Source organism: Suncus etruscus, chromosome 19 (genome assembly GCF_024139225.1).
Source record: "Suncus etruscus isolate mSunEtr1 chromosome 19, mSunEtr1.pri.cur, whole genome shotgun sequence".
NCBI classification, from domain to species: Eukaryota; Metazoa; Chordata; class Mammalia; order Eulipotyphla; family Soricidae; genus Suncus; species Suncus etruscus.
In genome coordinates this window covers 9,924,411-9,937,483 of record NC_064866.1, presented here as the reverse complement: position 1 = coordinate 9,937,483, position 13,073 = coordinate 9,924,411, and the positions used below count along the sequence as shown (strand labels likewise).

The following is a 13,073-nucleotide window of genomic DNA, read 5'->3' as shown; positions in this document are numbered from 1 at the left end:
TGTTTTAAAAGTATTCCTGAATTTAGAGTAGGTTTTCATCATTGTGATTGTTTCTGGGGGTTTTCTGTTCTGATAAAGAATGCTTGTATATGCCGGGTGTGTGGGGAGTTGAGTGAATTCTCATCCTCCAAATGTGAAGTATCAAATTGGGCCTATTTCTCCTCTGCACTGCAGACTCAATAATTTTTATTTCATTCTTTTGTTTTGATTCTTGAATCACATCAAACAGGGCTCAAGGTTTATTCTTAGCTCTGTTCTCAGGGATCATTCCTGTTAGGATTCAGGGGATCATGCAGGATGCTGGTGATTGAACCCAGTTAAGTCACATGCAAAGCAAACACATTAACATCTATATTGCCCTATGTCTCTCTGGTCTCAGGTAATTTTTCTTGCCATAGTCCTGGCCTCTCATGAGCACACACCTATACTCCTGGACTGTGCTTGACCTCTTCCTTCTTCTGAAGTCTTTTCTTCCCTTCAAATAACAACACCACACCCTGCTTCTTGCACCCCACATTTCCCTACTCACCACAGGCACAGCCTTCTACCTCAAAGACCCTCTTGAAGTTTTCCCCGGTGTCCATCTCGTGCTTGGTAGCCCACCACAGAACATGCCATCTCAGCCACATACCTCCAAAAAATGCCGAGGTCAGTGATGGAACACTCAGATCTGTACTCCCAAGGGGCTATTGGAATGCTTTGGGGTTATGTGGCTACTAAGCACATTCTCTGAGTTTTGCACCCCAAAACTATCATCCCATGTATGTCTCCAAATGCATTTCTACACTGAAGCAAAGGAGCACTGCTTTACCCCAAAGTAGCTGTAAGACATTGTCTCACTCACTCAGAACCTCCAACCTGGCATTTCATGCCTGCATGGAAGATAGGAGGCAAGAAGGTCAAGGTGAAAGACCCTCACCTGGTGGACGAGGCTGGTTCTGTGGTCTGGCGCTGCAGTCGCGTGTGACGCATGATGTGCTCCTTGACTGACATCTGTACTTCAGCTGGTATGTCAGGAGACGTGTGGCTGATCTTTACCGCCGTCTCCAGGAAGCCCAGGGCACTGGGGTCCTTCATCTTGTCAGCCATGTTGCCTTGGGAGATGGGGCTTGGGAAGGCCTCAGGGGAGAGGTTTGCACAGGACTGACTGGGGTTCTCCTTGCTCCTCCAGGGCAGCCAGCACAGCTTCCAAAAGAGAAAGAGAAAAACTGCCACCAGGGCCACGCCACATACAATCACCACCACAGCAAGGAGGCTGCCGGAGGCACCTGCCCCGCAAAAGCCAGGCACAGAGGGACAGAGAGAGATAGAGGCAGAGAAGGGGGCCAGAGAGGTGGGAGGAGCGCACACAGAAGGGACAGAGACAGAAGAAGAGAAAAGAAGGGTCATGAGAAGGGTTCCCAGTCATAGGAGATGCCAATTTAGGGGTAGTACGCAAGAGTCCACTGCAGGGGAATATCTACAATCTCATGTTGGCCTCATGCAGCATCCCCAGAGACTCTCCTTCTCTAGCCATGCCAGCCCTGGAAGCATTGGGGGTAGTCAGCCCAGCTGCCTACTGGCCTGTGCCCAGGCAAGAGCCAGTTCTGTAAGTGGTAGCTTCAGAAATGAGCGAATTTGTGAAACCTTCCTATCTCAATGCCATCTGCATGGTGGCCAACTCTATTGAGAATGCCAGGCTAAATGGGAGACATAGAGATGTGGCCCCCCTCTCAAATGGTTGCTGGACCATGGGGGCAGAGAGGAGCTGGACTCACTCCTTCCCAGCCCCTAAACCAGAGTTCAATGGACTATTACAGCACTAAGCATAGGCAGCAAACAGTACCACAAGCTTGTATGTGTCCCCCAAACTCTGCCCATGCTCAGGAAGAACTTGCTTGAGGTGGTTAGCTGAACCCCACTGCTCATTCAAAGAAGATGATTCCTGCATGCTGGCAGCTTGGAATGTGGTGGTGGGAGGGGACCTCACTTCCAACCTTCCTGATGCTCTGTGGTAAGATACCAAGGATCCCAGGAAAGATTGAGGGGTGCCTTTCTTTGGGAGCAATGATTAAATAGATGCCAACTCTTTATATATGGCCCTTCATGTTCATAATCTCATCCTCTGACCCACCAGCACATATGGTGGCACTGGCACTGCATGTAGATTGAAGAGTTGAGAAATTCCAGCCTCCTCATTTCCCTCACGCCACTTTTCTCTGACTTTTTGTGGTCAAGCCTGGATCTTGTGCTTCTGCCTGGAGGGACTGGCAGCTCTTCCTGTATGGGTCAGACATTAGAGCCCTTCTCCCTTTCCCATTCCAGGGCCTTACAGCCTCTGTCAGAGCCAATCCTGGTGTCTTGAGAATTAGAGGCCAGGGAGGTAGTTTATAGGGCTAGAGTGAATGCTTTGCATGCAGTAGGTCCCAAATTAGAAGCTGGCTCCTATTGGTCCTCCAAACATTGCAGGAAAGAACCTTAGAGCACACTGGCTGTTGCCTAAAACTAACCAAAAATCTCCAGATGGATAATGAGAAATGACTCTCCAAGTACTGAGTTCAGGCTGTGTGTTGAGTCACAGGAACAGTGATCAAGAAGGAACTTGAGTCAGAGTAATAAGGCAGTGGTACGGCATTTGCCTTGCATGCAGCTGATCCAGAACATACCTCAGTTTGATCCCCGGTATCCCATATGGTTCCTGAGTCAGGAGCGATTTCTGAGTTCTTAGCCAGGAGTCACCCCTGAGTGTCACCAGGTGTGGCCCCAAATCCAAAAATACCCCCCAAAAATAAGAAAGAAAAAAGGAGCTTGCACAAAGTTAGGAGCAGGTCAGAGGGAATGCCTGGACCAGAGTGCAGTTATTTACCCTCCAGTGAGAGGATCTATCTACCTCTCCATATGTCTGTCTTGAATTCTACTTAGGTCTGGGATGGGGTTCAGTGGAAAGCATATACCTGGTGTGTGTAAGGCGTGAGGTCTCTTCTCCAGTACCACTAGATCAAAGCATGATAAACATGGGCTACTGTCACCATTATTTTTCTGTTTTTCAGGCCTCTTACAGAAACAGGCATAGAATGAGTGAATGAAAAAGGGGCTTATAAAGGGGTGTAATCACAGCACCATTTACTCAGCATCGTCACTTGCCTAATTCTGAGCTAGACTGGGCATGCAGAGATACCTAGGTTCTTTCTAAGGGACTTCAATGTACTCTCAGAGAAGATGTCAAAGAAAAGCACCTGAGGAGGTAAAAAGTGGTGAGAGTCGCCTCTCTTGGGAGCTCTAGCTGCTTCCCGACCCCATTACTATTAGGCATTGGTCTTATGCAGTCCTCATCTCCACGAGTAAGGACACCAGCTACCTGGTTCTAATTCTTCAGACTTTAGCCACCAAGCCCAACCCCATGACCCCCCACAAAGAACCTGTAGCCTAAAATCAGGTGAGTCTTTTGCCCAGAGATGGCCAGGAACCTGGAAAGTGGATTTGCAATGAACAAAAGATCTCAACTGGGTTGTGAATATACCCAGCCCTGTCCTGCCACTTCCTGGTTATTTGAGGTGTATTCTCTTAAAAAAAAAAGAAAACAAAACTTGAATATACAAATAGATAGCAAAATAAATGAGAGCACTGTATTATTCATTTACTGGCAGATCAAACATTATGTCTAAAGTAGAGTGGTTTGGGGGAATTGGGCCACCCGGTGACTCTCAGAGTTTACCCCTGGTTATGAGCTCAGAAATTGCTCCTGGCTTGGGGGACCACTTGGGATGCTGAACCAAGGTCAGTCCTGGATCAAACTTGTGCAAGGCAAATGCCCTACCACTGTGCTATTGTTCCAGCCCTAAAGTAGAGTGTTTTTTTTTATGTACTTGCTGATTAAATTCTCCTTAGAAAAATGGATATGATTATTCTCTGCATTTTGCAGTTGAGAAAACTGAGGCAAGGTGGGTTATGTAGACTATTCAGGGTCATAGAGTTGATGGGTAAGAGAGACAAGCCAGTCAACTCAACTCTGTGCCTTCCACCTCCAGACACATATGTAACAGAGGAGTAAGTAAACAGGTATTGCAGGCACTAAATCAAAATCATCTTTCTGCTATCAGCTTATGATCTAAATGGTTTAGAGACTAATGTAGGGCCCTGATCCCTCTTGGGCTCATCAGAAAACTTATCACCTCCCCCCCCCCCCCTGCCTCCTTCCAGGTTTCTGACCATCTACAGACTTTCACCCGTATTCCCTATTATAGTTGTTCTGGTTATATTTTCTGCAAATATGAGTCACCTTAAAACAAAAGGTATTTCTAGAGCTGTGCTTGCCTTTGATCATACATCTTACTTCTTCTGGTAATAATTAGAATTTTAATGAGAAAGGGAAAGAATTAAAGGGGGAATCCAGCAAGCATACAGTGCATTTAAATGTTCAGCCTGACAAAAACTGAATTCATAGATGAAAGGCAGGGTGTGTGTGTGTATGTGTGTGGAGGGGGAAGGGGGGTCAGGGGAATAACATTTTTCCTCTGTGTGGTTGCTTACTATTTTGAATGCTTTTCCACTTGATCCCTCTGTTGTTCCCCCAGAGCAGTGATTAGCAAAGGCCGAGTATGCATTATTGGGAATAGGCACCTAGCACTCAATACTGGTTATGTAAGACCAGAAGCACTCGTACCTGGAGAATATTTTTTCATAGTACCATCACATAGGCAGGCAAAGCAAATGTTGAGTTCTGAAGGTTGAGAGGTTCACTCTTTCTTTCAGTAACAAAGCTGAGTAGAGCAGAATTAGACTGGGGCTGTGAGAACTAGCACCTTTAAAATTCCTCTCCATGGCCTTGAACTCAGCCAACCCACAGCCTGAATAAAGGCACATTGAGGCCCCATTTGATCCAAAGAACCGTGCAGGGGCCCAGATCACTTATGATAAATATCTTCCTAATTTGAGTCTACAGGGGCCAGCCCTTCAGACATGTCACCTAGGGGATCTCAGGCCACCAGAAACCTTCAAAATCTCACCCCCACTTACACCATTTGAACCCCATCTTTAGAGGCACATAACATTTCCAGGAACAACCCAGCCATCTTTTGTGTTTGTATTCACTCTTGCTGATACTCTATGTTAGCTTTAGAAAAAAAAAGAGGTAACTGTCCTTAGCAGAGCACTGAGAAAGCAAAAGTACTTTCTAAGAATTTGTATTCTTCGTCCTTCAGCCTGGTGCAAAAACAGCATTGCCTTAGAGTCACGCTGAGCTATTCCTTGCCCATTATTCTTGGCATTATTATTCCTTGGAAGAGGGAAGATTAGTTTATACTTCATAGGGTTTGGGAACTACTCCTAGCTCTGTGCTTGGTTGTTGTTCTCAACGGTACTGGGGATCAAGCTAGGATCAGCCACAGGTAAGACAAGCCCCTTAACTTCCGTATTATCTCTCTAGTCCTGGCTTTTCTCAATCTCCACTGGCTTTAAACTGGGCAACTTTGAAAAGCTACTTCAGTTTTAGCACCAAGAAAAAGTGTACAATCATTGTATCTTTCTCCTAAAGAATTGTGCAGTTTCAAGAAGATAAAAAAATATACACCAACAACAGGGGCTGGAAAGATAGAACATTGGTAGGGAGTTTGCCTTGTACACAGCCCATTCAGTACTGACGGTGGTTTGAATCCTGGCGTCCCATATGGTCCCCCATGCCTGCCAGGAGTAAGTTCTGAGTGCAGAGCCAGGAGTAACCCCTGAGTGCTGCCGGATGTGCCCCCTAAAAACAAACAAACAACAAAAATCCACCAAGAATAGTAAGCACAGTAGTAAATAGTAACTATCTTTATTGAAATTACTTTGCTCAACACTCTAATTTTGAACCTTTTTGAGTTCTTTTCTTCTAGGAGCTAGGGCTGTGGACTATACCAAGTGTCATTCAGTGGCTATTCCTGGCTCTATGCTCAAGAATGGTTCTGATGATTCTCAGGTGACATTATGCAGTGGTGTAGAACTAAGGTTGGTCTCATGCAAGACAAGACAGTATTGCCTCCTGTACTATCTCTCTAGCCCCATCTACACCTGACATTTGTCATACAAAATCCATGCAAGTCAAAAATGCTAAGAGGTAAACATAGCTTAATTTTATAATAAGAATAAACCAGAAATAGTATTGGTATTTCACATATAACTTGATTTCTCACACTTTATTAAAGATTTTACATCTTAACCTTTTCCTACTCATTATTTATCCAGTTGTTTTTGCTATTATCATCCCCTGCCAGCTGAGTGAGCATCAGAGGAGTAAAAGGAAAACCTGGGAAGGAAAAACTTAAAGCTGAGATGAAGATGTGCTTTTGCCAAGTTTTCTTGAAAACAGGGGGAAAGAAAACCATCACTGAAATTGGGTACAGGGCACCGGCCTTTAGTTCTGAGTGTCATTCAGCATTCCTTAGAAATCTGGGAGACCCACCACCCCTTGGCCAATTACCCCCCAGACTGTGGCAGAGCAGAGAGCTAAGGAGCTGAACACAGAAAACCACCTGTGGCAAGGGCCAGGGTGGCCAGAGGGATGTTCAGACTTGTGGGAAACAAAGAACAAAAACTTATGGGATAGACCCCAAGTTGGAAAGTGACCCCAAGGGGCAGGGAAGGAAAAATAAAAGACTAGAGAACAATCTGGGAAATTTCAGACCCTTATTCTTTTTCGGGAAGAGCCACCAGACCATAGATTTCCTTGATGCCTAGAAGCACTGGGTTATTAATGGCCAAGGCTTTCTTATCCCTCAACAGACACCCAGAGACAGAGCCCTGCATCTCTTACTACTGCTTTAGGATTTGCGTACATTCTCCTGCTCATGTTCTCATTTTCCTAATGGATTTCTAGGTGAAGAAAATCCATCCTGACAGACACAGACAGGCTCCTTAATAAAGGGCCATTGAAACCATAAACTGAGGAGAAGCAGTGTTGAGAAATGATCAGTTTCCTGCTTCTTAAACATGCTGAATTCAAAGCCCAGAGTTCTGGATACTGTAGACGGTAAGAGCCTGGATGTACAGAGAGGTGCTCTCCTTTTGATGCCCACCAAGACACACAGACACACAAATTCTGCCATAAAATCTGGAAGGTCCAAGGCCAAATAAGGTACAGAAAGAATATGAGCAGAACCATTAACAGGGATGTAAGGGACATGATTTGTACTTTATTGCTGCATGGTAAGCTCTGCAAACCCTTGACATGGTCTCATTTCCTCTTTATAGCCTCCCTAAGATGTATAGCCATCTCTCAAAGACACAGTGACACAGTTAACTAGTAAACTTGTTCAAGAACATATTTCACTAGCTAGAAGAGCTGGGATTTGAATCTGGGCCTTTCTAATGCCAGGTCTAGGCTCTGGTACCTCTACGAAAATGGGTGACTGAGCTGAGTGCTATGAAGGTAGGTATGGAAGATGGAAGGCATTGTCTAGCTAGAATGGGAAGAGACAGGACTTCCCAGGGTGTTAAGACCTACAAATCTAAGTTAGCCAACTACTCATTTCACCTCTTTCTCCCCAAAGGGCAGACACAGCCAGTTTACCCCCCAACCACTGGGGCAAATACTGCTGGGAGAGTTTCCTGAGAAATACCTGAGTGTGCATATGTTTTGATTGGGGCAGGGAGAGTATTATTCAGTTCCAGGGCATGCCCATTAATAAGAAACTCTAACCCCAGTATGGTGAATTTATTAGGATAATCTGGTATCATTTTAAATTCGGTGTCGGGGGGGAAGAAAAGCAGAACACTTTCCTTTTCCTTCTTTCTTTCAGCAATTCAGGCCACATCACTGATGGAAATAATTAGCAGAGTCCAAATAGAGAGTGAATTAATGCTCCTGACAGGAAAAAAAAAAAAGCCACGAGGAGAAAGGATGTAAGGCTAATTATGGCCACACTGAGATTTCTGACTGGGCCCCAATTTCACCATCATTTAAGGGCTTCGGAGATAAATAGGAGATTTCTGCAGAGCATTGGGGAGCTGATAAAACTAAGTAATTATTAATACAACTCTTATCAGTATGGTTTTTGTGGGTGCTAACTGTCCCCCCTGTACTTTTCCTTCTGCCTGACTGCTCAGGATATATGGCCCCCTTGAGTGGGGCATCAAGGTTAGAGGGTGAGTGGGGCATATCAACAGAGTCCCATAAAGACTCCTTTCTTTCTGTTCCCTGCCCTCCTGTTCCCAGCCCTCTGTTGTATGCTCAGGAAGTAAGAAAAATAAGTTCAGCACCGCCAAAATGAAGAAGGGAGGACTGACCTGGGCCAGCAGACTTTTGAGGCCACTTTTCTTGAGCAGGCCCAGTAGGTGTGCTGGGCAGCATTTGGGATTATCTTTCACCCACTCTTTCCTTTGCTCCAGACATCTCTGCACAGTCCCTGAAGAAATCTGCTCTAGCTCAGAAGTCTCAATCTCTGTACCAGTTATTTGCAGCCATATGTCTTCCTCCCAACATGTAGACATGGAGGACAGAGAACTGTCTGAAACACACACACCTTTTGCACAGGGTTGGTAGGATGGAATGTTCTAGATTTACCAACAATCCCACCCACCACCACATTTCCACAATCAGACAAAAAGTGAACTCAAGGACAGTCAATGCAAGGAATCAATACCTCCTGGGAGCTGCTTCTTGAAAGCTCCAAATACATCATAGTCAGAATGTGGTCATGGGTTCTAAAGCCACCCCAGCAAGGGGAAGAGCTAGGTGTGTGAGTGTTGTGGTGAAATAATGTGCCATTAATTCACCACTGCCAAGCAGGAACGCAATGCATGTTGCAAAAGGCCAACTTCCAAGCTAGGCAACAGAATTACAGTCTCCAGCCCATTAGAGAAATGAGCGTTCACACCCACCTCAGAGCCACAGTGAGCTGGAGAGACTGTCAGATGAAGAGGAAGAACTGGGCAGTTTTATGCAGGCCTCTAGTTATACTCATAACCCCAAATTCTAATAATCCAAGCTCCTCACCACAGCACAATGCAACTTGACTTAAGCTAAAATCTCTTCACCACCACAAGGCCAAGGATGCAAAGACAAGTAGAGAACTGCCTTTCTTGGTGGTGTCCATTTGAAGGCAAGTGCACACTGAGGAGAGAGCAGAGGTTTTGCTTTAGAATTTTGAAAGAAAAGGGGGCGATTGCTTGCTGTGGAGAAGCGCATACATGGTAGGAGCCGTGTAGGAATTTTGGTGCAATTCCTACTGCTTGGTACACTGGGAAGGTCTTAGAAAATGCAAGTGGACTCTGAATCCCAATGGTTGAATCTCAGGGTATTACTAGAAATTACATGATCTGGAGACACAGAGTAAGAGAAAGACCTGGGAAAGTATAAAACAGTAAAGGGAACTAGACATGCTCTCGCCACATGCATTTGCCATGAAATAGAAGGAACATTTAGCATTCTCGTGGCATAGACGTAGGTCCTAGGAAATGGCTCTAGTCTACAGGGAGATGTCAGCAAGTAGGTTTTCATGGGTAGTGTGTGGGTTAAATTTAAACTCTACTGCCTCTGCCCTATATTCTCCTACTCACTGAATTCTGAGACCCCCCCCCCAAAGTCACTGTTAGCCTCTTTTCTTTCAGCCTCTTTTTATTTTTATTTTATTTTTTTGGGGGGGCCACACCCAGTGATGCTCAGGGGTTACTCCTGGCTATGTGCTCAGAAATCGCTCCTGGCTTGGGGGACCATATGGGATGCTGGGGGATCGAACTGCAGTCTGTCCTGGGTCAGCTGTGTACAAGGCATATTCCCTACCACTGCGCCACTGCTCAGGCCCCTTTCAGTCTCTTTTCAATTCAGAGTCCCTTCACCTCTCTCATCGTTTTCCCATCTTGGTCCAGCTAGGTCCCTAGGGCTTCCTGAGGCCAGTGACTCAGCAGTCAAAGAGAAATTTCCCCAGGGCTGACAACTCAAACTGGCTTTTTTGAAGCTACCTGCAAGGATAGTAACACTGACTCACTCACTGACTGCTGGCTTTCCTCAGTCTCCCATGCAGGAGTGACATGACTGTGAAAGGCAGAACTTGGGATCTCTTTCTTTATACCAGAATGTGCCTCTAGCATGGCCCCTGGAAAGGCCAGCCTTTGTCCCAGGTAGATCTGACAGGTATATTCTCACTTTGAGAGAGAGTTTATGGTCTGCAGAGTCAGGACCAGTGTAGAGTAGGTAACTAAAGAAGAGGGTGGAAGGGATCCCCCAGGAGAGGGGCCAGGCAGGATGACTCCTGACTTGTTGAAAATTGTGCATCTGTATGAGTGGGGCATGGATGGGGTACTGGGTGAAGGCACCGGGGAGCCAGAACCTAGAGCTTGCTGGAGTTCAGCAGTCCAGAGGACAACATTCTTCCACAAGACAAAAGAGGTCTATCCAAATTCCTACTTGTTCCCCAGCACCCTCAAAGAGTACTTTTTTTGTGTCTCATGTCAGTTTTTTTTTTTTGGCGGCAGAAACGAACTCGATGTTTCACCAACATTCTCAGAGAGACAAGAGACAGACACAGGGAAACAGAGACAGAGAGACACGGAGACAGAGTTTGAGAGAAACAGGGACAGAGAAACAGACATAGAGATAGACAGACACAGGCAGAGACGAAGAGAGGCCCCGAGAGAGAAAGACAGAGAGATGATGAACAGAGAGCAGAGCTCTCAGACAACCAGAGATGAAGGAAGCTGCAACCACCCCAGGGTGGGGGGCAGCCCTTCACACATCAGCCCCCTTTAGCTCGCCTGCTTTGCCACCCCTAAAAGACCCTGATCCTCACCCCCCTCCCCAGGACTTAGCTAAACCTTCAACCTTTAACTTCAAGTGAAGGGCCAGAGAGATAGCACAGTGGTAGGGCTCCAACGCAAGCAGGACGGACCCAGGTTCGATTCCCCGCATCCCATATGGTCCCCTAGCCTGCCAGAGGCTATTTCTGAGTGCAGAGCCAGGAGCACTAACCTATGAGCACAGCAGGGTGTGGCCCCAAAACCAATCAATCAATCAATCCATCAATTAACTTTAACTTCAAGTGCAAAGGGGGACCCTGAACCCTGAAACCCACCACCTGTACCTGCTTCAGGGAGCAGCTTAGGCACTCAGCTTAGGCTTTTCGAGTTCGGGTAGGAGCTTGGGGAGACAGACTCTGGTGCCCTTTCCAAGACAAACCCCCTTCTACCTACCCCTCTCCCAGGCTCAACGCCAGGAGGGTCAGAACCGGGAAAGAAGAGGGGAGAAGAGTCTGCAGAGGGGTGTCCCCACACCTATCCGCATTCCCTTGGGGCCTCTTGCTACCCTCACCCCTTGATTCCTGGGACACCCCCCCCCCCCCACACACACACACAGTGTCGGATTCTTCAGGACAGCTCCACCAGAACCCAAGATCCGGCTGGAGAGAGCGAGCCCTGGATCTGGGGTGCAGCAAGGACAGACCCAAGGGATTGGGACGCAGCTCTCAAGACTCCCCCGGGTGTGAGGGGGCGTGGGGGACCCCGGACTCACCGGCTCTGGCTCGACTGGACTCGGTTCGGCTTGGCCCCGGTTCTGTTTTCCTCCCGGGCTCCCCAGCCAGCCAGCCACCCGCGTGCCCAAGTGGCCTCCGGCTCCGTTGCGCACTGACCGCCGAGTCCAGAGTGAGTCATGGGGAGGCCAGAGGAAGCGACTTATAGGGCCGGGGCGGAGTGGGGGGCGGAGGACGCGACGCCACACGACACCCCCTTTCCCCGCACCCGCAAACCCGCCCAGCAGAGACGCACCAGACGCTTCCCGGCTTGGACACAAAGCCCCAGAGCGCGCGCGCCCCAGGCGCATCCCCAAGTTTCTCCCCAGGACGCGCGGCGCAGGGGGTGAGCAGACGGACACAAGGACGCACAGACAGACAGTCGGACCCAGGACCCTCCAGACAGGACTATCCTTTCCCCCACAAGTTACTTCTCCAACCGGGGGGTTTGCACTACACACCCAACTCCACCCCAAACCAACCCCTGGATCCTGCACCAAGGCGCGCAGGGCTAAGAGGGGGGGAAACTGGGACTCACCCTGGGGCGCCAAGCCTTGGTCCCTCTGCACCGTTTTTTGCTCCCCCAGGCTGGTTTTGAAGCTCAGCTCCGGAGTGAGCTCCCTCCCCGGAGTTGGGACTCCAGGGGCGCCCCAAAAAGGAAAATTAAGGGGGTCCCCGGTACCTGTGCCAGCTGCGCTGGGACTCCTCTCCGGGATCCGCCGCTCAAAGCTCCGACAAGTCTCCAAGTCCAGCCCAAGAGGGGGTGGCCTGGCTTGGCAGAGCGATGCCAGGACCGCGAGCGCCGCCTGGCACCGAGGCCCCCCGGATCCCAGGTCCCCACTCATGCCCGGGACACCCCACTCATGCCCACCCGCAGAGCAGCCGGGACGCGCGCGCAGACACCAAGCTGGAGCGGGGCTATGAGGCCCCCAGCAGTCCCTACCCTCTCGCAGCAGCCCCCCAAGATTCCCCAATGGGGCTTTTAACCACTTCCACGCCCTCCCGTGGGGTGCCCGCCCCTCACGTGGCACCCCGCGGCATCCAGGCAGCTGGCACCTCTTGTCCGCCCCCTCCTCACCCTCCTGCGCCCGGGTGCTTGGAGGTTACAGGAGAGGGGCTGGGAGGGGTCCCCCAAGCTGGACCAGAGAGGATGCAAAGCTGGAGGATGCTGGACGATAAGGGGCCTGCGACTAGGCGCTCCTAGACTGCTGTGACCTTGGGCTCTGTGGTCCCCCCTTTTTTCCCCACCTATATTAAAGAAATGCAATAGTCTGGGGGTGTCCCTGGGGCATGAAGAGGATGATTCTCACAACACATAGCGACTTGCTACATGCCAGACAAGTGGAGACGGAATACAAGAACCACCTTTTGCAAGAAAGGAGGTTGGGTCTTACCGGGATAAGGGGCTCTAGGGCGACCCAGCAAAGATTTCCCCCAAAGGGAGAAGTTTGTCGCTCGTGCCCCGGAGTGCCACCTGCCGAGGGGACACAGACCTTCAAGACAGGGGAGCGAGGCCAACTGCAGAAAAGGACTTAGTGAGCCCCGCAGTCCTGCGGACCTGGTCCTAGCACCATGCGTTACCATGGCGACGGGAGGCAGCGGCTGTCTCTCTCCATG

General features: G+C 48.8%; 1 protein-coding gene across 1 annotated transcript in view; it reads right to left on the bottom strand.

Moving 5' to 3' along the window:
* Positions 1-12,337, bottom strand: part of SYT6 (synaptotagmin 6) — a 74,742-nt gene extending 62,405 nt beyond the window's left edge. Inside the window, exons 1-2 of the mRNA XM_049765845.1 lie at positions 12,139-12,337; positions 920-1,268 (exon numbers count right to left, since the gene is read on the bottom strand). Coding sequence (XP_049621802.1) covers positions 920-1,268; positions 12,139-12,301 — 512 coding nt within the window. The 5' untranslated portion in view covers positions 12,302-12,337. The remainder of the gene's footprint in view (positions 1-919; positions 1,269-12,138) is intronic.
* Between the last annotated feature and the right edge of the window lie 736 nt (positions 12,338-13,073).